At 48.0% G+C, this 24,872-nt stretch overlaps 1 protein-coding gene and 1 pseudogene across 4 annotated transcripts in view; both read right to left on the bottom strand.

The window, feature by feature from the left end:
* Window positions 1-1,223: 1,223 nt before the first annotated feature.
* The window catches only part of TULP3 (TUB like protein 3), a 47,736-nt gene continuing 24,087 nt past the window's right edge, over window positions 1,224-24,872 (bottom strand). The window contains exons 2-11 of one of the 4 annotated variants that reach the window (XM_089920143.1): window positions 18,607-18,646; window positions 17,378-17,537; window positions 16,484-16,660; window positions 10,849-10,982; window positions 10,276-10,473; window positions 7,620-7,732; window positions 7,218-7,332; window positions 5,273-5,371; window positions 4,733-4,904; window positions 1,226-4,166 (exon numbers count right to left, since the gene is read on the bottom strand). In XM_089920143.1, coding sequence (XP_089776269.1) covers window positions 4,033-4,166; window positions 4,733-4,904; window positions 5,273-5,371; window positions 7,218-7,332; window positions 7,620-7,732; window positions 10,276-10,473; window positions 10,849-10,982; window positions 16,484-16,660; window positions 17,378-17,489 — 1,254 coding nt within the window. In that variant the 5' untranslated portion in view covers window positions 17,490-17,537; window positions 18,607-18,646 and the 3' untranslated portion in view covers window positions 1,226-4,032. Of the gene's footprint in view, window positions 4,905-5,272; window positions 5,372-7,217; window positions 7,333-7,619; window positions 7,733-10,275; window positions 10,474-10,848; window positions 10,983-16,483; window positions 16,661-17,377; window positions 17,538-18,606; window positions 18,647-24,872 lie in introns of all 4 variants that reach the window. The other 3 variants (XM_022577309.2, XM_089920142.1, XM_089920141.1) reach the window with 3 other exon arrangements.
* Window positions 7,740-10,267, bottom strand: LOC111176627 (small ribosomal subunit protein uS5 pseudogene; annotated as a pseudogene).

Genomic DNA, 24,872 nt, shown 5'->3' with positions numbered 1-24,872 from the left:
TTGCTTTATGAGCATTTATAAACCATTTTGCGTAATTGCATGGCTAAAAAAGTCAACCGAAATGCATTATCCCATCTTAAAACATTAATAAAAATAATATTGATATTTGCCCTTCTCCTACACCAAATGCCTAGGCATTTGGGGCCAGAGCCCACGCGTTCTGCCTGGAATTCCTCCACTTTCTACACTCCACAAATACTACTGTTCCCAGACCTTCAAGAGAGTCATGACAACAGGGTCCACTGTGAAGTCGCCTCATCTGGGTTGCAGAACCTGCGCTCATCGTGTTAATGCACTTGTAATGTGCCCCCTGGGTCAGTAGGTGGTGCCAGGGAGCCGCCCGCGGTTTCGGGAGAGCTTGCCTGAAAACCGCACTGACCGCGGCATCCCCATGCCCGCACCCCGGTTTTTGGAGAGGGAAGAGTTGTAGGACCTGTGAAGGGTACACACTGACTACAATAGCTAGGAGACCGAAGCGGGGAGAGGGGGCAAAACTAGCCCACATGCACCTGGCCAAGAAATGTGTGAGGGGCGGGGCAGAATCTAACCAGTCCTGGGCGAGCCCCCGGCGGGGATCTACGTGGGGAAGTTTAGGAGGACCAGGGGCTGGAGGCGTGGCACACGTGGCGCGAGCACACAGGCAGGAGCCACTCTGCGGAGGGGGGGCAGCTCGCAACGCCCCCAAGTTTTCTCTGTGGAGCAAGATGCAGCCTGCGGTTGGGAGGGGCGGCTTCCTCAGCGCGGCCACGCTCTCAGCCGGGGCGCGCTCCCGCCATTCCAGTCTCCCCTCTCTAGGCCCTTGGCTCCAGCCTCCAGGGGCTCCTCCCCAGGCCTCTCCAGCTACGCACGTAGCTGTCCAGGAGAGAAGCACAGACCTCGATTCAAAACACACTCGGGGGGCTTCCCTGGTGGCGCAGTGGTTGGGAGTCCGCCTGCCGATGCAGGGGACACGGATTCGTGCCCCGGTCCGGGAAGATCCCACGTGCCGCGGAGCGGCTGGGCCCGTGAGCCATGGCCGCTGAGCCTGCGCTTCCGGAGCCTGTGCTCCGCAACGGGAGAGGCCACAACAGTGAGAGGCCCGCGTGCCGCAAAAAAAAAAAAAAAAAAAAAAAAACACACTCGGGAATTCCGGGTGGCTGCCAGCATTCTTATCACTCAGGAACAGGAGATCAGGTAACTCAAAACCTCTCCATCTACAGAGGGCGCACGTTGGCAAATCACTGGCAGGAAAAGGGCCAGAACCCAGGGACTCTGAGTTGAACCGTCACTTTATTTCTGCACCCGTGCTGCTGTCTAAAGGAAGGGATATTGGGAATTCCCTGGCGGTCCAGTGATTAGGGCCCCGCACTCCCAATGCAGGGGGCATGGGTTCGATCCCTGACTGGGGAATTAACATCCCACAAGCCAAAAAAGAGAAAGAAACAGAAAGGAAGGGAATTGATTCTCATTCATTCCTTTTTCTCACCTACTAACCTTCTAATCAAAAAGAGCTTTTTGCAGTCCCGTTTAGACGTTGAAACACCACGTGCTGGTGTCTTTCGTATCAACGACCATTGATATTCCTGGCCACTGAAAAGTGTATAAAACTGTGTTGCAAATAACCTGTTTGGCCACAAAGAATCACGTGGAAGAGAAGCCAAGCCACAGAAATGAGACCGACTCCGGCTCTCGTCCTGCCCTTTGGGCTCTTCCCGCTTCCTTCCACGCCACTCGTCCATCCCCGTGACACGGAGAGCAGGAAGGCCTCAGCAAGACTTGTGAACACACTTTTCTCGACTTGTCCGTATAGGGAAGCTTTAAATGTGGTAGAGGTAAGACGTGGGGTCTCTGTCACTATCAGGTATTTAATTTGCTCTGCGGCTGAATCAGGAAGCAACACCAATGCAGCTGACCCAGGAGGCTGACCGGTGCAGGAGGCTGCCCTCTGGCACCCCTGCTCAGCCTCAGCTCCGTCACCTGCCCAGGACACTCTCAGCGTCACACACGTGGTGAGTCTACAAGTCTCCAGGACGCAGATCCCTGAGTCTGCAGACCCTGCTTACCTGGATGAAAACTTCGGTGATACCCACTTGGCTTCAAAGAACTGACTGGTTCGCTGTTGCCAAGCGATGGAATTATTGTGACAGAACATGACGGTAGGAGGCATGCGAGGGACAGGAGTCTGAAAGAAGAACGGCAACACTCATGTTTTTATATAAATCCCTTTTTATTTCTGTAGCATACAAAAGGTATAAATATGATTCATGTGAAACCGATCACCTGCACGATCAAGCAGGAAGGACGTGAAGCCGGGGTGTGTGTCTGCACCAGAGCGGGCAGGAGGAAGCAGGGCCAGATCCAGTCCCCCCTGGGCCCCCTTCCCCAGACACTGCATATTCTCCAACAGGAGACGAGTGAACAGCCTTCCATTTTCAGTGTCAGGCCAGTGGCCCCGCGCGCCTGGCGGGCACCTGATAAGTGAGGCACTTGAGGGGAAGCAGCCGTGTCAGGGCAGAGCGGGTGGGACTTACCCGTGGGGTGAGCCGCGGGTCTGCTCATCCCCCGGGTCTCTCTCCTTCCCGCTGCTATTTGATGTGGAGCAGGGATAGGAAGCAGGGACAGAAAGGAAGTCCACAGAAGGGACGGGACGAAGCGCAAGCCGCCGATGCCTGGCCCCAGGCTGGCAGACAGCTTGGCTGGCGCACGAGGCCTGGGAGGTGACCGACGCCAATGCAGAGCTCACGGTGTTCCTGGATCCTCAGGACTCGGATGCACGCGGAGGCCGGGAACTAGCAGCAGAGCCGTGTGATTTGTGGGGAGAGGCTAACAATCTGAACGACTTAGCAAAACTCTTACAATCTGTGAGGAAAAGTGACAGGACGTGATCCGCCAAGGACGAACCAGGCCTCAGGGGCTGATGACACTTAAGCCAAGAAGAGAGGCCCAAGCTCTGCCAGCCAGGCCCGGTCCTCACCTCCCTGGGCAGCGACAATGGCAAGTTCCACACACACTGTTCTCTCTCCCCTCCCACGCGGGCTACAGGTGAGTCTGCACTAACGGCTCCACAGTAACCCAGCGGGGACGCACTCCTGGGCTGAAGGTGGTGAAGGCCTCTGTCAAATCCCTCTCAGTCGTAAGCAGACTAGGCCACCTCTAGAGGTTATGCTTGCAGCCTACCCTGCGATTAAGACAAGTACGTAAATTGCTCGCATCACTGATCACAAACTGGGCCAGAGCCACTCTGAGACTGCAGCCAGCCAGCCGGCCCTAAGGGAAGGGGGACCGTGACACGGTGCCTCCCGAGCTGAGGGACAGTGGCTGGCTCTGGGGAACGGGCACCACACTCCCCCACAGAGACGGCAGAGAGGAGCGCTTCTCCCAGGGACCCCCCCACCATGGGTGAGGAATGATCGCCAACGGTAAATGACACTCTGGAAACCACCGTGGCCAAAGCAAAGACAAGGCTACGTCACAGCGGATGAGGCCGGGTGCCGCTTCAGATCCGACCTGCAGGCCTGCACTTCCTGGAGGCACCGTCCCCACTCAGGTGCTCTCACAACACGGCCGTTCTGGAAGATGGCCAAGCCCACAGGGGGCAGGGATACCCTACAGCCGGGACCGGCCTGCCGCCCACTTCCAGAAAAACTCTGCACACCTGGAGACTAAAGGTAATTCAGGGAACGTCCCTCTCTGAAAAGTTCTGCAAAAAAAGCGACCCAAGTACTGAAGTGTGAGAAGCTGCCTCTGGCTGCAAGTCTCCAAGCACGGGATTCTGACCGCTGGGCGGCGCCTTCACAGTCACCGTGAGCTCTGGACAGGCTCTCACCCGAGTCAAGCTGTGACCCCGACCAGGGCCGTGAGACCCCGAGAAGGGTGTGTGTGTACAGATACGTGTACACACACGTATGTGCATCCGTGCACGTGTACATACATACTTTCAGGGACCATTCCAAAAGGGGGGCCTGTCACTCTCCGTGTCCTGGGCAAGCGCAAGAGTGGCGGCTACGTGCTCCAGAAGCTCTGCAGAGAGAAGGCCCAGCGCCTGCTTGGCCGTCATTCACAGGCCAGCTTGCTGTCGAAGCTGGAGAGCCCGATGGCAAAGGCCTGGAGCGCGCACAGCGGGTAGCTGTAGTCCAGGGTGAACACGTCGTCGGCCACACGTCCAAACTGCATGACTATGTAGTCAGCTAGAGGCAGAGAGAGATCGGGACGTCAGGAGGTAAGGAAGACATCCTCCAAATAGGTCTCTTTAAAATGGGAAACCCTTAGAAAGATGGAAAGAGGCCTGACGGAGAGTGCCTACCGAGCACGACCAAGGCGCTACTGCGACTCCACTCGGCTCCCTGCCCGGACCAGCAGGAAAGGGCAAGTGGGGGGGCAGCGCAAGCTCGGGGGCGGGGGGGGGGCGGAAGGGCAAGGGGGGGCAGCACAAGCTCGGGGGAGCCGGAAGGGCAAGGGGGGGCAGCGCAAACTCGGGTGGGGGGCCGGAAGGGCATGAACCTTTCCTGAGGAAGGGCCTCTGCCTCTGCCCCCCGAGCAGCACCCCCAGGACTCCTCCGGTTGCCACATGAGACCTCACACGCTCCTGCCCTCAACTCAGCGGCTCAGACGGCTGACTGCAAGACTGTAGCTCTGTCTTTCCGAGGAGGTCATTTCTTCCTTAAATCATGCTCTCCTGAGTATAACTTCCTACCAATGAAGGGCAATGCTCATTTCCGAATCCTGTCAGAACACCTCTCTTCCTGGGGCTTACGGTCATTTTCGTGGACTATCTGGAAGTTCTTCACAGAGGCCTGAGTGACCCGGCCGTGGAAGTTCAGGACGTAGGACTGGGTGTCATCGTTCCAGACGGGGGACTTGTTGTGCAGCTCGATCAAGTTCTCCATGGCTTTGTCCTGCCACTTTGAAAGCAGGCTCTCGCGGTCCTGTAGGAGAGGGGTGTGTGCTGAGGACCGTCGCAAAGCGCTCACCCTCAAGGCTGCTGAGGCGGGAAGCAGAGCAGGGGCCTATTTCCTCCGTTTCAGCAAGTAAAACAGAAACAGAGCCCAAACTAAGCCGGCTTTGTTGGACTCCTATAGAAAAACTAGCGTTTCTCTTTGCAGACCCAGTGATTGCGAATCAGCCACATTAGCAACAGCACCTACCCCGAGGTCTGGAGGGCTGGCTCTCCTGAGGAAGAGTGGCCACTCTCCAGGCTGGGCTCGGGAGGAATCAACACTGTTTTCTATTCATCTTGCCTGTATCGCAGTCTTGTTGTTAGAGTCCTTTGTTGATGAAATATGCTCTTACTTACATTTCGTGGCTGAAATGGGATTCGTTCATGATTCATATTCATCCCTGGGATGATCACAGACATTTTCCTCGGGCCTTTAAATCCGAGTACATTTGTTTCCTGGAAGAGAGGGAAATAAACAGGAACTTGAAACAGAAATGAAGACGAGGCCTCATTCTTTTTTTTTTAATACCATGCATTTCCTTTCTATCGATCTACCTATCTATCTATTTATGGCTGCGTCTATCTATCTGTCTATCTATCTATCTATTTATTTATGGCTGCACTGGGCCTTCGTTGCTGCGCGTGGCTTTCTCTAGTTGCGGCGAGTGGGGGCTACTCTTTGTCGTGGTGTGCGGGCTTCTCATGGCGGTGGCTTCTCTTGTCGTGGAGCACAGGCTGTAGGCACACGGGCTTCAGTAGTTGTGGCACAAGGGCTCAGCAGTTGCGGCTCGCAGGCTCTACAGTGCAGGCTCAGTAGTTGCAGCGCATGGGCTCAGTAGTTGTGGCGCATGGGCTTAGCTGCTCCGTGGCATGTGGGATCTTCCCGGACCAGGGATCGAACCTGTGTCCCCTGCATTGGCAGGCAGATTCTTAACCACTACGCCATCAGGGAAGCACACAAGACCTCATTCTTAACGCAAGGCCCTCCTGGGCATGTAAAACGGGGACAATATGGAGAGCGCTAAACACTATTCTATTACTTCACTGTAGTTAAACAAAGAGAGACGGAGAATCAAGCCCAGGAAAATAAGACTGTTTCCTCTTTTTAAACCTAATTTGAACATTTGAATTTAAAACACTCTATAGGCTTGAAACCCTACTCTTACTCTTTAGCTTTAAGTGAAATTTCAGACAATTATGAGCAAACTGTCCAATTCTGTCATCTTCAATAAATATATATCCCCAGTGAGGACACGGCACTATATGATATAGTGAGAATTACAGTTTAAATTAAATAGGACCCGTATCTGGAGGTAAAAAATCAAATGCCCGTCAAACCAGGCAGACTATATATGAATAAAGTACATTAAATACATGGATATATGTGTATTCATATACATACACACAAAGTCACGCATAGGTAAAATATTTAATTGATTCTGAAGCTAAGAGAAAACATCTATACATTATAAAGTGTTAAGTCAAATGATTCTCAGTCACTTAGATAAAATCTCATGGGAATCAAGTGATGAGATTAATTCCAACGATGGAAAGCTGAGACTTTGGGATCAAAGTAACAACTGAGTCGGGTTAATTCCTTCTTGCTTCTTTGACTCCACAACTTCACATGCCCACTACGCGCCAGGTCCGTGTTCACGTGGAAACAGCAGTGAATGGGACTTTACGAACTGGTAGAGAAGGATGGCGCTGAAGAAGCAGTCTGGGGCACTAGAGAAAGCGCGGGGAACCAAGGGGAGCATCAAGCACATCTACTGTCGGGAGAGACCCCTCTGCTGACGCTGGCGGACAGGCAGAGGCAAGGAGGGGCAGGGCAGGCTCTCAGGTGGGGCGCAGGGACGAGAGGAGCCGCTAGAATGACGGGAACGCACAGGAAGCGTGCCCTCGGGGAGCCGGAAGGGAAAGGTGCAGTGTCCAGGCTTGATTCTGGACTCAAGGGGCAGCCTGAGAGGATTTGGAGCAGGACAAGAGCAGCACGAGCTGGAGCTGGACCACTCAGCAGCGGCTGTACAGGATGAACCAGGTCGAGAGGGCGGAAAGCAGAGACCGGCTTCCAATTTACGGTAACCGCGAGCCAACGGGTAAGGGGTAACGAAGGCCTGCGTTAACATGGCGGCATTGGGAAAAGAGAAGAGGAGATGAGTGAGGGCCAGCTGAAACAGTAAATACAGCTAAATTTGGCAATTCGTAAATAACTCGAGTATACAGAAACAAGCTTGGGAGGGGGACTGCAAGCCCAGGGCTGGGATGCCAGGAGGCTGAGGAAACGGGAGGCGGCACTCACGTAGCAGACGGCGGCCAGCTCCTGCCGCATACAGGCCTTTTCTACCAGACCCTGGGCCTTGGCCGGGCTGACACCATGGTCATAAACTGTAAACTTGGTCCCCATGAGGTTGGACCTAGAATCAAGAGAAAAAGCCACCACAATGATCTGTATTTTTCTCCCTTACAAACACAAGCTAAGAGAGGTATGGGACAGCCTCTCGGCCCACTCTCCAAAGGTCAAGGGGTCATCATCGCTTTCTCAAAGATCTAGCCTTAAAACAAGGAAGGGCCTTAGACTTTCTATTAACTTTATTTTTTTAGATGACATCGACCGGCTCATTGTAAAACCGATATGGACTGTTCTGAAACTACAGGAGTCAAACCATCAGAGGAGCAGGACAGGATACAAGGCTGCTCTCACCTGAGTTTGCCAACATAACTTTCCCCCTCACGAGATAGATCTGTTGGGTCAGTGGAGATGAGGTAGTTGGATGTTTTGCTCTTTTTCCGCTTTCTACCTGCAAGAAGAAATATCTAGAAAAGGAAAAAAATTTTCAGTAAAAAATGCACTCAAGAGAACTGCCATGTTTGTCCTACCTATTTAGTTAGCAAATATTTAGCAGCTGCCTATCATGTACCAAGCAGTCCATCTCTGGGTCTTTTTTTTTTAAAAAAACAGGTTTAATTCACTTTGACTTTTCTTGCAGAAAAACGATGTGGTGGCCACAGCTGGAGCCTGGGTCTCCCGCATGGAGACTTGGTGTGGGTCATTACAGGATGCTCAGTGAACCCGTGACAGGGACAGTCAGTGAACATGGTCTCCCTCCAGAGCTCGGGGGTGAGGCAGCCTAGGTCTTGGAGACAGCACAGAGGTGGCCTTGGCAAAGCTGCCCAGGGCAGCAGTGCAACCCCTGGCCAAGGTGCAGCATCGTCCACGCCGGCCAGCGCCAGCTTCTCGGGCACAGCGGCTGGGATGACGCCAGTGTCCAAGGGCAGGATGAGAGGCACCGGCCCAGAGCCACAGTGGCCGGTCAGCCTGCAAGGATGGTCTGGGGCTGGCCGATCCTGTTCCCCCAGTAGCCTCACCACATGAGGACTACGGAGAGCTTGGCCAGAATGATGGCCTCACGATGGCAGTGGCGATCTCCTTGAAGCACTGAACACCCAGACGAGCATCTGTCCACTGCAACCCCCAATAGCAACAAACGTCTTGACCCTGGGCCGCAGGGCAGAACGGGTTATGCTCAGGCATCATTGTCAAAACCTCATCCTTGAAGGAGGGATGCTTCCAGGGAAGAGTCAGTCATCTCGGATTCCCGGATGGATGAGCAGAAGAGAAGGGTCTCCTCCAGAGCCCTGACCAGGCGGCGCAGATGGGTGAGGGGTAGCCAATCCTTGCCCCCAGCCCTGACCCCGCGAGCTCTGTGGCCTCGGGCCCCCGAGGGGCCTCCATGCCCTATCGTAGCACCAGTGTACCTACCATTTGGGGTTCTCTGGGAGAAGACCAATCTCTGGGTCCTCATCACTTTTTCTAATCCTCATAATGCTTCTCAGAATTCACTATCAGGGTTTCCCTACTGCACAATTTTTCTAAATTCACTAGCTTGATTCTCCATGTCATTATTTACAACTTTATACCTAAAGCCTCCGGTGACTTTTTAAAAAAGCTTCATCCAGTTTCATGAGTAAGAGTCTTTCCACCTTTGGAAGAGGCAGGACCCTGGACCCTGTGCTTCCCATTCTCCCTGCAATGGCTTTCCTGATGCTTCTTGCTGCATCTTGCATGTTGTTGTTCTAAACTCCTGTGACTTCCGTGATACGAGTACTGTCGTATTTATGCATCCTTCCCAGACACTCCTAGACTTGGACAATAATAAGGAAGCAGGAGAGGGCAGTAACTAAGGGGAGGGGGCACTTTGGAATCAAACAGATACAGGTTTCAATCTGGCTCTGCCACTTCTTAGTGTGTTCGGGGGCATTCCCTAAGCTGGGATAAGAAATCCTATCTTACAGCGTTGTCATAAGGGTTGTAGGTAATAATATACATAAAGCATTTAGCACACACCTGGGAATTGTAAACACTCAGTAGACAGTGGTTGTAACAACATTAATATCTACTATCATCATCTCATTTCTAGGCTCTTTTTTTTTTTTGCGGTACGTGGGCCTCTCACTGTTGTGGCCTCTCCCGTTGCGGAGCACAGACTCCGAATGCGCAGGCTCAGCGGCCATGGCTCACGGGTCCAGCCGCTCCGCGGCATGTGGGATCCTCCCGGACCGGGGCACGAACCCGCGTCCCCTGCATCGGCAGGCGGCCTCTCAACCACTGCGCCACCAGGGAAGCCCACATTTCTAGGCTCTTAAAATCATCCACTTAGACCTGGTATTACAAAATATACATTGTTCATTAGCGAGTATTAACTGCCTCAAATTTATGTATAAAGTAAATTAGAATTTCTAGGATGAAAAACAAGACATTCCACTTGCATGTTTTCTGTTTTTCCAATTCCTCCTATTCCCTAAACCCTTCTTTCTTCCACGCTGTCATAATCAAAATCAAAATCAAAGAGCACACTGGAAACTCCCCCACCCCAGAAAAGGGATGGAGGTAAAAATAATGGCGTTCACATAGTCTCTTCCGTCTTCTTGCCTTCTGGGTAAAACTTCCTCTCCGGGGGCGGGGCGGCAGGTTCTGACTACTAGACTAGGGCCTCTCTGAGGACAGTAGTGAGGATACAGCACTCGGGAACTAGCAAGCACAGCCTAGCTCCTGTCGAACACCGGGGCTCCCCCATCCCCACCCCCCATCGTAAGGCCATCAACGACCCAGCCCGCAGCACTCTTCCCTCCATCTCAAGATCTGTCTTAAGAACCACTTCTCAGGACCTCCCTGGTGGTCCAGTGGTTGCGAATCCACCTTCCAATGCAGGGGACACAGGTTCGATCCCTGGTCGGGGAACTAAGATCCCACGTGCCTCGGGGCAACTAAGCCCAGTGCCTCAACTACTGAGCCCACACGCCACAACTAAGACCTGACACAGCCAAAAAAAAAAAAAAAAAAGACCCACTTCTCATACCTTCCGATTTTCGTCCTTTTCCAAGTGCATATAGTAGGTAGGGAAAAGCCCCCGATCCATTCCTTTTTTATCCCGAGTTATCCGACACTTCACTGTGACACCTCGAGGGGCAGGACTGTATGCGAAGCCCTCTAAATTCTCTATTTCTCCCAGCTGATTATCAGTGTGCTGGGCTGCAGTTCCGGAAGCTCCTGTATCCTGAAAGAACAGCCACATGTGAGCAGTAGGCGGCTGGGTCAGGAAACCTCATATTCTCTTTGAGAAACACTTAAAGGACAAAATAACTTACTGATTTACCCATATGTCTCAGTCTTCTGACAAGGTAGGGAAAAACTCTGAGAAGTTAAATAGGTATACGAATATTGGGAGTAATGAAGCAGCAAAGTATGAAAATGGGATACGGCTTCACAGAAGCTGGTTCAAGACACAAGAAATTAGGGAGTCGTGTACTTTAAGTGTAAATTCCAGCTTAATTCTTTGAAGCAGCCCTCATCCAGTAATGGCATTTAAATACCGGAGATGTTTAGGAAGCAGTGAAATTAGCTCAGAGGAAGAAGTTTCAGAGCTACATACTGTGGTTGGCTTCTGGCTGGATGCAGAACTGGGTCTCTCTGCCTCTGAAGAGGATGAATGAGATCTTAGTTTTTTCCCTTCTCCTTCCTCCCCATCAGTCTCCTCCTCATCAAAGTTCAAACTCCCTGAGATCCCTGGCAGAAAGGGAGAAACTGTCAAAAAGGGCCAGAGACCTTTGAACCAAATATAATTCTAACTTCCTTGCTTAAAAATTCCAAGCTGTTCTGACTTAAAACATGGCTATTTAATCCAAATTTTGACAATTCTTTCTTCATATTCTCACCTAGATCCATCCCTTGTTTTCCCTTCCTGCTCTTCCCTTCCCTAATTTATCCTCTTTTGCAAATCATATATCTGATAAACGATTAACATCCAGAATATATAACTCAACAGCAACAAAAACAAACCCAATTCAAAAATGGGGGAAGAGGGCTTCCCTGGTGGCACAGTGGTTAAGAATCCGCCTGCCAGGGCTTCCCTGGTGGCGCAGTGGTTGGGAGTCTGCCTGCCGATGCAGGGAGCACAGGTTCGTGCCCCGGTCCGGGAAGATCCCGCGTGCCGCGGAGCGGCTGGGCCCGTGAGCCGTGGCCGCTGGGCCTGCGCGTCTGGAGCCTGTGCTCCGCAACGGGAGGGGCCACAACAGTGAGAGACCCGTGTACCGCAAAAAAAAAAAAAAAGAATCCACCTGCCAATGCACGGGACACGGGTTCGAGCCCTAGTCCGGGAAGATCCCACATGCCGCGGAGCAACTAAGCCTGAGTGCCACAACTACTGAGCCTGCGCTCTAGAGCCCGCAAACCGCAACTACTGAGCCTGCGTGCCATAACTACTGAAGCCCGCACTCCGCAACAAGAGAAGCCACCACAGTGAGAAGCCTGCGCACCACAGTGAAGAGTGGGCCCCGCTCACCACAACTAGAGAAAGCCTGCGCACAGCAACGAAGACCCAACGCAGCCAAAAATAAATAAAAATAAATAATTTTTTTTTAAAAATGGGTAAAGGACTTGAACAGACATTTCTCCAAAGAAGATACATAAATGGCCAACAAGCACGTGAAAAGATGCTCAACATCACTAGTCATTAGGGAAACGCAAATCAAAATCACAGTGAGAAACCACCTGACAATCACTGGGATGATTATTATAAAAAACAAAATCCAAAAAACAGAAAATAAGTGTTGGTGAGGATGTGGAGAAACTGCTGGTGGCAAATGCAAAATTATGCAGCCACTGTAGAAAACAACATAGTGGTTCCTAAAAATATATATACAGAATTACCATATAATCCAGGAATTCCACTTCTGGGTGTATACCCAAAAGAACTGAAAGCAGAGACTCAGACAGATACTTGAACAACCAATGTTCACAGCAGCATTATTCACAGTTTTCAAAAGGTGGAAACAACCCAAATACCCACCAACTGATGAACAAACAAACTGTTGTATATACATAAATAGAATGCTGTTCAGCCTTAAAAAGGAATGCAATTCTGACACAGGCTACAACATGAATGCATCTTAAAGACGTTATGCTAAGTGAAATAAGCTAGACACAAAAAGGACAAATACCTTATGATCCTACTTTTATGAGGCCTAGAATAGTCAAATTCATGGAGACAGAAAGTATAACAGAGGTTGCCAGGAGCTGGGGGTGGGGCGGGGGATGGGGAGTTGGTGTTTGATGGGGACAGAGTCTCAGTCTGGGAAGATGAGGAAGTTCTGGAGAGGACGGTGGTGAAGGCTGCACAGCAATGTGAAAGTACCTAACGCCACTGAGCTGTGCGCCTACAAACGGTTAAGATGGTAAACGCTACGCACATTTTCCCGCAGTAGATGTCTCTATCAGTTACTTCTTTGTTTTCCTACATTTTTTTCATGGTTAGTCTTGTGAACTAATTTGAGTTGGGAATGTTTTTTTGTTTTGTTTTGTTTTGTTTTTTGCGGTATGCGGGCCTCTCACTGCTGTGGCCTCTCCCGCTGCGGAGCACAGACTCCAGACGCACAGGCTCAGCGGCCACGGCTCACGGGCCCAGCCACTCCGCGGCACGTGGGATCCTCCCGGACCAGGGCACGAACCCGTGTCCCCTGCATCGGCAGGCGGGCGCTCAACCACTGCGCCACCAGGGAAGCCCCCGAGTTGGGAATGTTTGAAGTACTACTACCTTGGACCTTTTACAGAAAACTTCAAACTATCTGATTAAAAACCATTTTTTCATTTTATCCTCACATTTATATGAGTTTGAGGAGGAGGGACTGGCAAGTCTTATTTTTTGTTTTGTCTCTTGCTTGTTTATGGGACACAGAGTGTGCTGTGTGTTATAAAAGAAGCGCGACACTCACATCTACACGTGAGAGGATGATGCTCCAGGAGAAGCATTTCTGCCCAGGAGAAAGGGGCAGAGCTACGGGCGAGACCCACCTCGTTTTTCTCTGTGGTCTGCAAGGTAAAGTCACCCCTCATACAATAGCTGGAAGAACCCCCAAGTCACACATGACAAGGAGACTGAACAAGCAGCAGTGCTGCCCACATTCATCCACCTCAGAGGAGGGACAATGACGGTCTGTTTTACATAGTTAACAAAATAAATGGTATCAAGTTTTTCTCAAGGACACCCAAGGATAAGACTAAGGCCAGTTAAAAAATTAATCTCAAGTGAAAACATATGTCCATACAAAAACTTATGCGTAACTATTTATAGCAGCATTATTCATAATAGCCAGAGTGGGAACAACCCAAATGCCCATCAACTGATAAAGGGAGGAACAAAACGTGGCTTATCCATACAACGGAACGTGATCCAACGACAGAAAAGAACGAAGCACTGACACAGGCTACAACATGGACGAACTCTAAAAACATGATGCTAAGTGAAAGCCAGGCATAAAGGGCCACACAGTGTATGACTGATTCTGTTTATATGAAACACCAGAATAGGCAAATCTGCAGAGACAGAAAGTAGACTGGCGGCTGCCCAGAGATGGGGAGTTGGAGGGAAATGGGAAGTGACTGCTAGCAGGTATGAAGTTTCTCTGGCGTCAGGCAACATTCTAAAATTGATTGCGCTGATGGCTGCAGACCTCTGTGAATATACTAACGAACCAATCAATTGTTCACTTTACATGGGTGAATTGTATGGTATGTGAATTATATCTCAATAAAGCTATTATTTTAAAAATTCTTTGGTTTGTGAAGGATATTTCTTTCTTTCTTTTTTCTTTCCTAAAACGTTAACTTTTGGGGACGGGTAGCAAAACGCATAAAACTCTAGGGATCTCACTCTCATATGGATATCTTCACTCAGTCCTACGTTTTCTTCTTCTTTTTTTAAAATTGAAGTATAGGTGATTTACAATGTTAGTACTATGCTTTCAAATGCCATATTTGTACCAAGAACTCAGTTTATGTGAATACATGTTTTAAGATGGAGATCAAGGATTTCTCCCAAACTTTTAAGACAAGCAAACTGGATCCCCACTTGAGGAACGTTATCTTCCAAACTGACACTTCTTAAGTCTTAGTCAAGAGAGCACTTAATGGCTTCTATGGTCCAGATGCAACTTGTTCAGACTCAAAAAGGCATTAACCCATCTGGTCCTGAAAGGCCAATTCTGAGAAAGAACACAGCGGTCATTTAACAGGGCAGAGTACAAGGGACAGCTTGGTATTTGCAGTAAGGGATCAAGAGCTAGACTAAGACTCTGAAAATCTAGGTCTGCCGCTGCTCAGCTCGATGACCTGGGGTAAGTAATCTAGCTTTTGGTTAAACTGAGAGCTCTCCTTGCTCTGGTTCCTCCACATCTTTCACTGTCTCTTGTTATAATAACGATAGGAAAGTAACAGAATTACCACGGCCACATTCATATTACAGACAGGGAAACTGAGGCAGAGAAAAGTTGTGCTGCTTTCCCCTTTACCAGCCAGAGGTGGCAGAGCTGAGACTCCAAACCACACTGGCTGGCCCCAGAGCTGAGCTCTGAAGCACGCCACACCCTGCCCCAGTTTCCACAAATACATCATGCTCTATACACCTGATGCCTCTGCTAACGTCATTTCTTCTGCCCAAGTTTGCCACCTAACCAACTAGCGGTGTGATCTAGAACGAATGACTTAGCCTTTCTGAGAGCCAATTTTCTTACATGTGAAAAGGAGAGGCTGACACGTGTAACCCCTCACAGTACTGTCACAAATACTGAGATAAGGTATGTCAAGTGCCTGACGAGCAAAGACATTCACAGTGTCAGTCTCCAGCCGCTCCTGGGCTGACAGCTGTCACAGGAGCACACGCACCCTCACGCCTCAGCTTAGTCGCCACCTCCTTCCATGTGGCTCTTGTCCCTCTCACTGCCCCACAGTGCAGTTGTATTTCTCCTGCTTTCTACTCTATACACCAAAATACAGCTCGAGGTCAGGCCATCAGCCAAACTATCTCATTAGCCTTCCTGCTTCCAGACTTGCCCACTCCAATTCATTCTTCATAGTGCAGAGTAATTTTTCTACAGCCCAAATCTGCTATCACTCCACCTTAAAATCCCACATAGGTTCCTGTTACTCTTCACAGGAAGTCCACACCCTAGCTCGGCCTGTAACACCCAATGTAATCGGAGCCCGCCCACCCCTCCAGCCCACGTCTCTCCAGGCCCCTTCCCACCTGTCACCTCGCGCTCTGCACTCCAGCCCTTCTGAGCTGCCGGCTCGTCTTCCCACATCACGCTCTGGCTTAGATGTCACCTCCAGATCAACTCTGGTTGGGCACCCCTCTCCACACTCCCTTGGCTATCTAGGTCCATGAAGCCTCAATTTAGGTGCACGAAGCCTCAATCAGAATAAATGCTCCATGAGGGCAGGAACCTCGTTCACAATTGCATCCTAAGTGCCTAGAACAAGGCCTGATATATAGCATATCCTCAATACATGTTTTCTAAATGAATGAATATACGAATCCATTTGAATGTACATCTATCCTGCCAGTCTGTGGTAGAACCTCCTGACTCACATATCCCAGTACCCAGCAATGCCTATGACAAAGCAGGTACCCAGCAAACATCCAGGCATTACTGGCCGTCAGTCTTCTCATCTGAAAAGGGGATGCTTAATTCCTTCTCGCTATAAAATTAGTTCTCTAAGAAGGAGAAGACTACAGAGGACCTCTGAAACGTACAGGAATATTTATGAGAATAACTCCAACTGGCAGAAAGCAGGCTCTCAGGGAAAAAGTATTATTAGTTCAAGGATATTCTGATCCAACCTGTGTTTCCACTAAGCTGGCTATTTATCTCCCCTTATCACTAGAGGAATATGAACCGTGAAACAGAGGCAGGGCAGGGTGCTGAGGGGCAACTCAAAGGAACAGGGTGGGGATGACAAAAACAAAATGTCAAAAGGAAGGAAATGGCCGTAATAGTAGCTAATGCTGCTGCTATTACACACACGCGCGCGCGCGCACGCACACACACATATTTATATATGTATTTTGGCTGCATCGCGCAGCTTGTGGGATCTTAGCTCCCCGACCAGGGATCAATCCTGGGCCCTTGGCAGTGAAAGCGCAGAGTCCTAACCACTGCACCGCCAGAGAATTCCCTGTTTTATATTTTATGTAACTAACTCACTGCCTGAAAACTGTTAGCAATGCTCACCATGTTTCTGGAGAATCTCCTGGAGATCTGGCTTGGAAGCAGGGTCCCAGGTGCCATCTCCATCAGCCCCTCCCTCAGCATCCTCCTCCACGGCAGGAGATCCTACTGAGAGGACGTGAGGTCTGGTCTCCACGTCCTGAGCATCTGGCTTCAGGAAGGCAGCGGGACCGTCAATGCCTAGGGGCCCAACAGAAAGAAGAAAGAAGAAAGCACTGTCCACTATTAGGCCGGATGGTTTTGGTGTATGTGATCTAAGAAGCACCAAACCGTTTCACTCCTCCTTCTTTAACATCCACGAGGACATCTGTTAACAGCGGAATCCATTCTATGATCTGGTGTTCATTTTATCAACACGCCCTGACTGCCACTAAAGTAAATGTACCTGATGCTGTGCTTTAGAAGCTTAAGAATGAGACTGAAAGCCAAGTAGGTCCTCCGAAGTCCATCCAGATCTCGTCCAAACCAGGAGCCGAGGGGGCTAGCTTTAGAGTTGTTTAACCTGGTTCCTCCTTTACCCCGTCGCTGACTCAGATGTCCCTCTGAGTCCGGCTACTGGAAGAATGCGTGCTCTCTACCTGCTCCTGGCTTCATGGTTAACTCTGCCAGGAGGCAACAGTCGAGCCTGGAAGCTCCTCAAGGGGGCAGTTCCGGACACTTTCATTTTGCATCTAAAACAACAGTTCCAGGACGGCTGTGAACTTTAAGGTATCCTCCACTGATCAGACCACTGCTTTTATTCCAACTCAAAGGCCCTGAATGGGATTATAAAGATAAACGAAGGTACCTGGTAACGATGCTAATATTGTCCCTTTGGTCCACCTGAGAGTCCTCCTGCCTCCCCCAGGTTTGTGAAAACCACACAGCAGCAGGCAGAGATGCTGCCTGAGTACACACCGTGCAGGATGACGCCGCTGCGCGGGGCCTGAGGCTCCACCAGCGGAGCGCGCTCCTCACTTCCCCTCGGTTTTGACCGACGTGGCCGGGCTTCTGGGTTCGGCTGCACCATGAGTGGCTCCAGGCGCTTCTTTCTCTGCTTCTTCTCCAGCAGCGCTCTCTGGGGAAAATTGTGATAGTACAGCCAGGAGAGTGATGATGAGATCTAGCTACTTCAACATATACAGTCTTTCATGGATCCTTACAAAACCTCTTGTAAATTAAATTTTCCCACTTAAGAAATGGGAAAATTGAGACACAGAGAGAGGTAAGGATTCATTCACTTCATTTAATAAATATTTACTAAACACCTATAAAAGATCTAAAATTATACAAATGTATTTCTAGCAAAGCTGAGACCATGATCTAAGTATATTAAAAAGATATAGTAATTAACATATTATGATCAAAGCACAATCAAGTTTAAAATATATGAACACATATGAATAGGAGAAAAGATGAAGGAATGGTGATTTCTCTGGGTAGTAGAATATGGATGATTATTTTTCCTTTTCCTAGTTTTCTAAATTTTCTTACTTTTGTAACTGGAAGAAAAAGATAAAACTTGTTATCAAAAAAAAAAAAAAACTTGTTATCCACCGGGTGTGGAGAAAAGGGGACCCTCCTGCACCGTTGATGGGAATGTAAATTGGTGCAGCCACTATGGAGAACAGTATGGAGGTTCCTTAAAAAATTAAAAATAGAACTACCATATGATCCTGCAATCCCACTCCTGGGCATATATTTGGAGAAAAACGTGGCTCGAAAGAATACATGCACCCCAATGTTCATTGCAGTGCTGTTTACAATAGCTAAGACATGGAAGCAACCTAAATGTCCATCGACAGATGAATGGGTAAAGAAGATGTGGTACATGTATACAGTGGAATATTACTCAGCCATAAAAGAGAATGAAATAATGCCATTTACAGCAACATGGATGGACCTGGAGATGCTCATACTAAGTGAAGTCAGAGCAAGACAAGCATCATATGATATAGCTTGTATGTGGAATCTAAAAAACAATGATACAAATGAACTTATTTACAAAACAGAAATAGACTCACAGAGAATGAACTTGTGGTTACCAAAGGGGAAGGACTGGGGTTGGGGGGAAGGATAGAATGGGAGTTTGGGATTGACATATACACACTACTCATATTTAAAATAGACAACCAACGAGGACCTACTGTATAGCACAGGGAACTCTGCTCAATATTCTGTTATAACCTAAATGGGAAAAGAATTTGAAAAAGAATAGACACATGTATATGTATAACTTAATCATTTTGCTGTACACCTTAAACTAACACAACATTATTAATTGACTATACTCCAATATAAAATTTTAAAAAACTTATTATCCTCTAAACCCCAAACTATTTTCATGTTTTTGTTTTTGTTTTTTTTGCGGTACGCGGGCCTCTCGCTGCTGTGGCCTCTCCCGTTGCGGAGCACAGGCTCTGGACGCGCAGGCTCAGCGGCCATGGCACACGGGCCTAGCCGCTCCGCGGCATGTGGGATCTTCCTGGACCAAGGCATGAACCCATGTCCCCTGCATCGGCAGGCGGACTCTCAACCACTGCGCCACCAGGGAAGCCCTATTTTCATGTTTTAATCAGCTAAAAAGCAGTACGTTTTGCTTTCTTGCTCATTTTTACATAATTAATAATCCAAACAATTAGCGCCAAGGATAAGATGGGGAAAAAATGGCAGTTGGAAAATTCCAATTAAAAAACAATCAACTCTATGGATAAAAGCGAGAAAGAAGAGTAGGGTAGCAGGAAGTCAGGAAAAAAGCATGAGAGACTATCAGAAAAAAAATCCAATGAGATGAAAAGGAAGGTACCAGCATATATACTATTTTTAAGCCTTGGCAAATAAGAGCTTATAATACATAGAAATTAGCTATGGATCTGGGACGTCTCAGAACAGGAGAGTGTCAAGCCCCAAGCTAAAAAAATTAAGCCATGATTTAAAAGCAAAGATATATAACCTACTTTACTGTTTCTCAGGCAAAAAGCCAACTGTTTACTTTTTTCATTGATACTGCTTTTAAAAAGTGCCACTAGGAAGAAGAGTTAATCTAAGGGGTGAGACGACTATTAGTAGGAAAGGAACCATTTTTTTCCAGAACTGGCCTGATGAAAGCTTGCAGATAAATTCAGAAGACAGAAGAAATATACCTATTCTTTTTTACCCAACCTTGTGCATAAGGAAAAAGACTAGGGGTGCTAAAATAATATGCCAAAGGGACTATACTGTCAGGAATGAAAAGAGAGCTTAGAGCAAGTTGGGAAAGAATAATTGGGGTTTTTGAGGTTATTTTGAGATCCATAAATTAATACGCACAGGTGGACCTTAATGTCCCAGGAACACTAAATACACAGGAGGTTATAACAAGGTTCTCCCCTGGAACTTGCTGATAAGATTCTTCTAGCAACTAAGAAGTCTGTATAATGGATAAGAAGTAAACTAACTGCCTCAAAGAGATGGTAAACATGAAGTATAAAGACCTGAGAAACTGTCGCATATTATCCATGTGGCCACAGCTATTTAGTCTCAAATAGTCTCGTAACTGTGAAACAACTGGGACTTCCCTGGGGTCCAGTGGTTAACACTCCGCTCTCCCACTGCAGGGACACAGGTTTGATCCCTGGTCCAGAAACTAGGATCCTGTATGCCGCGTGGTACGGCCAAAAAAGTGAAATAAAATAACTGTGAAACAACTGATGAAACAAGAACACGAGCTACAGCGAATCCATTTTATTAACATATGTAAAGAAAAAATCGTTGTACAGAAAAGGAGCATTCTGCTTGTGGTCTAGAAAAAAGCAGCCAAAGAGCAAGAATCTGACAGAATATGTCCATCGTGTCCGAGAAAGAGAGATACCGACTCTGGCAGACAAGCGCACCCTACCTACTGGGAAAGCTCCCTCTCTCTGAGGACAGGAAACTATCCAAGCCTTCTTCATGGTCTTGTTGAGCGAGCCCTCAGGACCATGTCCTTCTCTCTCCTCTGACTCCTTGCTTACCAATCAGCCGTCTCGCTTTCAGTCTAACTTCTTGTTCTTCCCAAGAACAGAGCATCATAAACAGTAGCAATGAATACACACTGCACGAGTACAGAATCCTCACTGTAAATGAGTAAACTGGCACCTGGCTTCATGACTGAGTGTTGTAAGTTTGACTGGTGTGCATCTGTTCCAGAGGACAATGCTGCCTGTGGTCTAGAAAAGGGGAACCAAAGCGCTAGATGTCACGTTACATCTGGGCTTGCTGACAAAACCAAGTTCTGAGACCTGCAAAGGGTAGACTAGATCTGTGGCCACAGTGATCCTATTAAGGTGTCTGGTGAAGCCCTTCTCTATCCATGTCAACGCTAGTCACACCCATTCAGATCAACAACTTAAGAAAAAACAACTCTAGATTCAAACTGTGAACCTCAGGGACACAGCTGCTATATTACTGCACTGAATACACCCTCCTATTGTCCAAGTTTGTAAATAAGAAAAAACCCCACAAAAGGGCAAACTGCCATCTTGGTAAAAACTATCACCTCACTTAGCATTCTGACCACCCCCACATAATTCGGACGGAGGAGGAGAGATGTGGTTGAGTTTCAAGGTAATGGTGTCAACTTACTTATGCTTCACCCTCCCTGAAAAGCTAAGAGCGCTTTAGATGAGGCTATGTAAACAAAGGACTCCCTACCTCTGTAAGGGGAAGGTCAGGGCAGTCAGAAAAAGAGCCAAAGGTAACAGTTTGATGCCTAAATACAATTAAAAATGTTGACTTCAGGACTTTTAAGTATCACATAAACTAAACCTTTAAATCTCCCAGCTCCCTGGAAACTGAGCAATAACTCAAAGAATCCATCTTCTCCAGAATCTGGCGGTAGGTCCTACTATCATTCCCTGAAGCAGAATACTGAATGGTAACACCAAAATAAGTGAGGAGATAAAGGAGATTATTCATCAAAGGACTATCCAATAAAATAATCAATCCCATGCAAGCCTCAAATTAACGATAGCCTGAGACTCCACTGATTCTCAATTTTCTAAGGACTCCCAGAGATAATGGGTCGGTTACTTTATGACATTCTTGGAACAGACTGCGTAACCGCAGGTACAACCACCGAGATCACAATGGTTGCCAGAGGTCTATCGGTTTGGCTAAAAATAATCAACCTTCCTGGCACACAAAGAGAGATCATGGGAGGATGAAACTAAAAGTCTAAAATTGGACTTTTTTTTTTTTTTCCTGTTGCGGAGCACAGGCCCCGGATGCGCAGGCTCAGCAGCCATTGCCCACGGGCCCAGCCGCTCCGCGGCATGTGGGATCCTCCCGGACCGGGGCACGAACCCGCGTCCCCTGCATCGGCAGGCGGACTCCCAACCAGTGCGCCACCAGGGAAGCCCAAACACAGGACTTTTTTTTTGGCCACACCAAACGGCTCTGGGGATCCTAGTTCCCTGACCAGGGGTGGAACCCGGGCCTCTGCAGTGGAAGAGCCGAGTCCTAACCCCTGGACCGCCAGGAGTCCCTGAATCAGACTTCTTCAAGTACCGATTTGACGCACTGATGGCTGCCTCCCTTCGAAGGGTACTATCCATAGATGGGGACCCAGCCCAAAGGGACTGTGCTATACTCTAATCCATTGACCGCCAGATGGCATGAACATTCTCCACCTAATGTGTATTCCTGTCTGAGTAACATCCCTGAAACAATCTGAAAATCTTTACACTCTGGAGCTAGCTAAGGTGTCACATAGCCCGAAAATATGAGTATCTAGTGACAGTAGTAAAAATAAAAGCAAAATATACTCAGTGGGAATAAATGGTGGTGGGACAACTGGATATCCACGTGCAAAAGAGTGATTTTGGACCCTGCCTCATACCACATAAAAAGATTAACTCAAAACAGATCACGGCAAGTGTAAAACTCTTAGAAGACAACACAGGAGCACGCCTCTGTAGCCTCGTTTGGGCAGTGGTTTCTTAGATGACACTCCAAGTGCAAGTGACAAAAGAGAAACAGATAAAACTTCTGGGCTGAAGAAGACACCACCAAAAAAGTAAAAAGACAACCCTCAGAATTGGAGAAAATGTCTACAAATAATATTTCTGATAAAGAGCTTGGGTCTACACTATATAAAGAACTCCTACAACTCAAAACCAGAAAGAAAGTAACCCAGTTTAAAAACGGGCAAAGGATCTGGATGGACATTTCTCCAAAGAGAACATACAGACGGCCACTAAAAATGCTCAACATCGCTAGTCATTAGGGAAATGCAAATCAAGACCATAATGAGACTCTGCTTCAGACTCACTAAGACGGCTCTAATCAAAGACAGACAATAATAAGTACTGGCAGGAAAGTGGGGGAACCGGAAGCCTTATACACTGCTGGTGGGAGTGTAAAATGGTCAGTGACTGTGGAAAACAGTCTGGCAGTCCCTTGAAATGTTCAACACAGAGTTACCATATGACCTGCAAAGCCACTCCTGTTACCCAAGGCATATTAGGTATATCTTGGTATACCTATACTTGGGTAGATCACCCAAGAGAAATGAAAACACTTCCACACAAAAACTTGTACACAGATGCTCAGAGAAGCATAATTTGCAATGTGGAAACATCCCAAATGTCCATCAACTGATGAATGGAGAAACATGGTCTGTCCACAAAACAGAATGTATTCAATAGTAAAAAGGAATGAATTCCTGATACATGCTACAACATGGGTGAGCCCTTTGCTAAGCCAAAGAAGCCAGGCACTAAAGACTGTATATTGTATGGTTCCACTTACACAAGATTTAAAAATCATTTGTACACTGTAACTGAGCATTAATAATATGTGAATTACATTTCAATAAATCTGTTCAAAAATCTGTATAGGACAAAAACAGCCATGTGTAAACTATCTGAAAGTCTAGGGTTTTTAAACATTCCATTCTAAGATGAACTATCAGAAAAACGGCATAGATATGAAGGAAGTGAATTTAACCAAATCAATAACACTGTAGTGGATGATAAAGGAACACACTGAGAGAAGGGAAATGGTCTCTGTGGAAATAAGGTAAGTAGAACTGAAGAACAGGATTCACCTTGAGTCTCTAGTACGAATGATCCAAGGCAGGGAGTGTCCTGGCCAGATATCATGTATCTCATTCTGGGCAGGTACATCCCTTTAGTAGAGGTGAATTAATTACACCATCACACAATGATATTTACAATAAAGCTCATTTTACAAACTCCACTTGCTCTGATTTCGAACTCACCAGACTCTTCTAATGGGAAACCGATGACCTGATGATTCTGGTATATGGTTCACTAGCAATTAATAAAGTAATCCCGACTTAGATTCACTGCTTATGATACTGGTTAGTATGAACCAATCCTCACGAGACTGGTTAACTCTGGTTGCTCTCAGCAAACTACTTCTCAAACTCAGACCAGTAACTCTCAACCACAGGGACATTCCCACAGCAGAATTCCCACACCGCAGGCGGGGTGGGGAGAGGGAGGGTCCCCAGCCCCTCCCAACTCCACTGACACTCACTGTCACGGATGGGAATGCCCCGTACCCCTCAGAGGTGGGGGGGTGGGGGTGGGGACTGGCATGCCCTGGACTGTGAGCCTCCCACCAAGAGGCTGCCAGCCTGGAGGCCACAGTGAGAGCTACCGAGCCCTCCTCAAGGCACCGCCATCCATCCCAGCCCTAACTCCCACACTCTAACATCCTCCCCAACAACCTGTTATTTTACCCAGTTACCAACCTGTTATTTTACCCTCGCTCCACACACGAAATAACTGGGGTTCACAGAGTCTGAGGACCTTACTTAAAATCACACAGCTAATTAAAGGCACAGCTAGAACGGGAACCAAAGTCTGCTTCTGGGCCCAGCGTTGTATTCAGTATGTGGCGCTGCCCTTCCTGCTACAGCCCGTCTGACGGTGAAGTCCCTGACCCCCTGCTCTTCCGTCCATGGCAGCATTTCAGGGCTCGCATAGGATTCTCATACACTATTTAGCAACAAAATGTATACATCAGGTCCAAAGAGATTGCTTTGAATCTTTAAAAATTCCCATAAAATTTTATGTCTTTATATTCACTGACTATCTCTGGTAAAGAACTAGCCAAGTAGAGGGAGAAAGACTTTTCACCAAATACCTTTTTTGTATTATTTGAATTCTTATTATTTTATTATTTTTTTGGCCATGCGGCAGGCGGGATCCTAGTTCCCCGACCAGGGATAGAAACTGTGCCCCCTGCAGTGGAAGCACTGAGTCCTAACCACTGGATTGCCAGGAAAGTCCTTCATATACTTTTATTAACTATGTAAAACCATAATTTAAAAATGTTTGTACTACAAAAAGGCTTACAAAATCCCCAAATCCCAAAATACCACACCACATGTAGCATTCTCACTGAAAAGAATAAAAATTACAAA

The sequence above is a fragment of the Delphinapterus leucas genome, chromosome 11 (genome assembly GCF_059928025.1).
Source record: "Delphinapterus leucas isolate spDelLeu-1000000601 "Yukka" chromosome 11, BTC_Dleu_Yukka2, whole genome shotgun sequence".
Lineage (NCBI taxonomy): Eukaryota > Metazoa > Chordata > Mammalia > Artiodactyla > Monodontidae > Delphinapterus > Delphinapterus leucas.
Note: the sequence above shows the minus strand (reverse complement) of the source record. Positions and strands in the feature narration are given on the sequence as shown.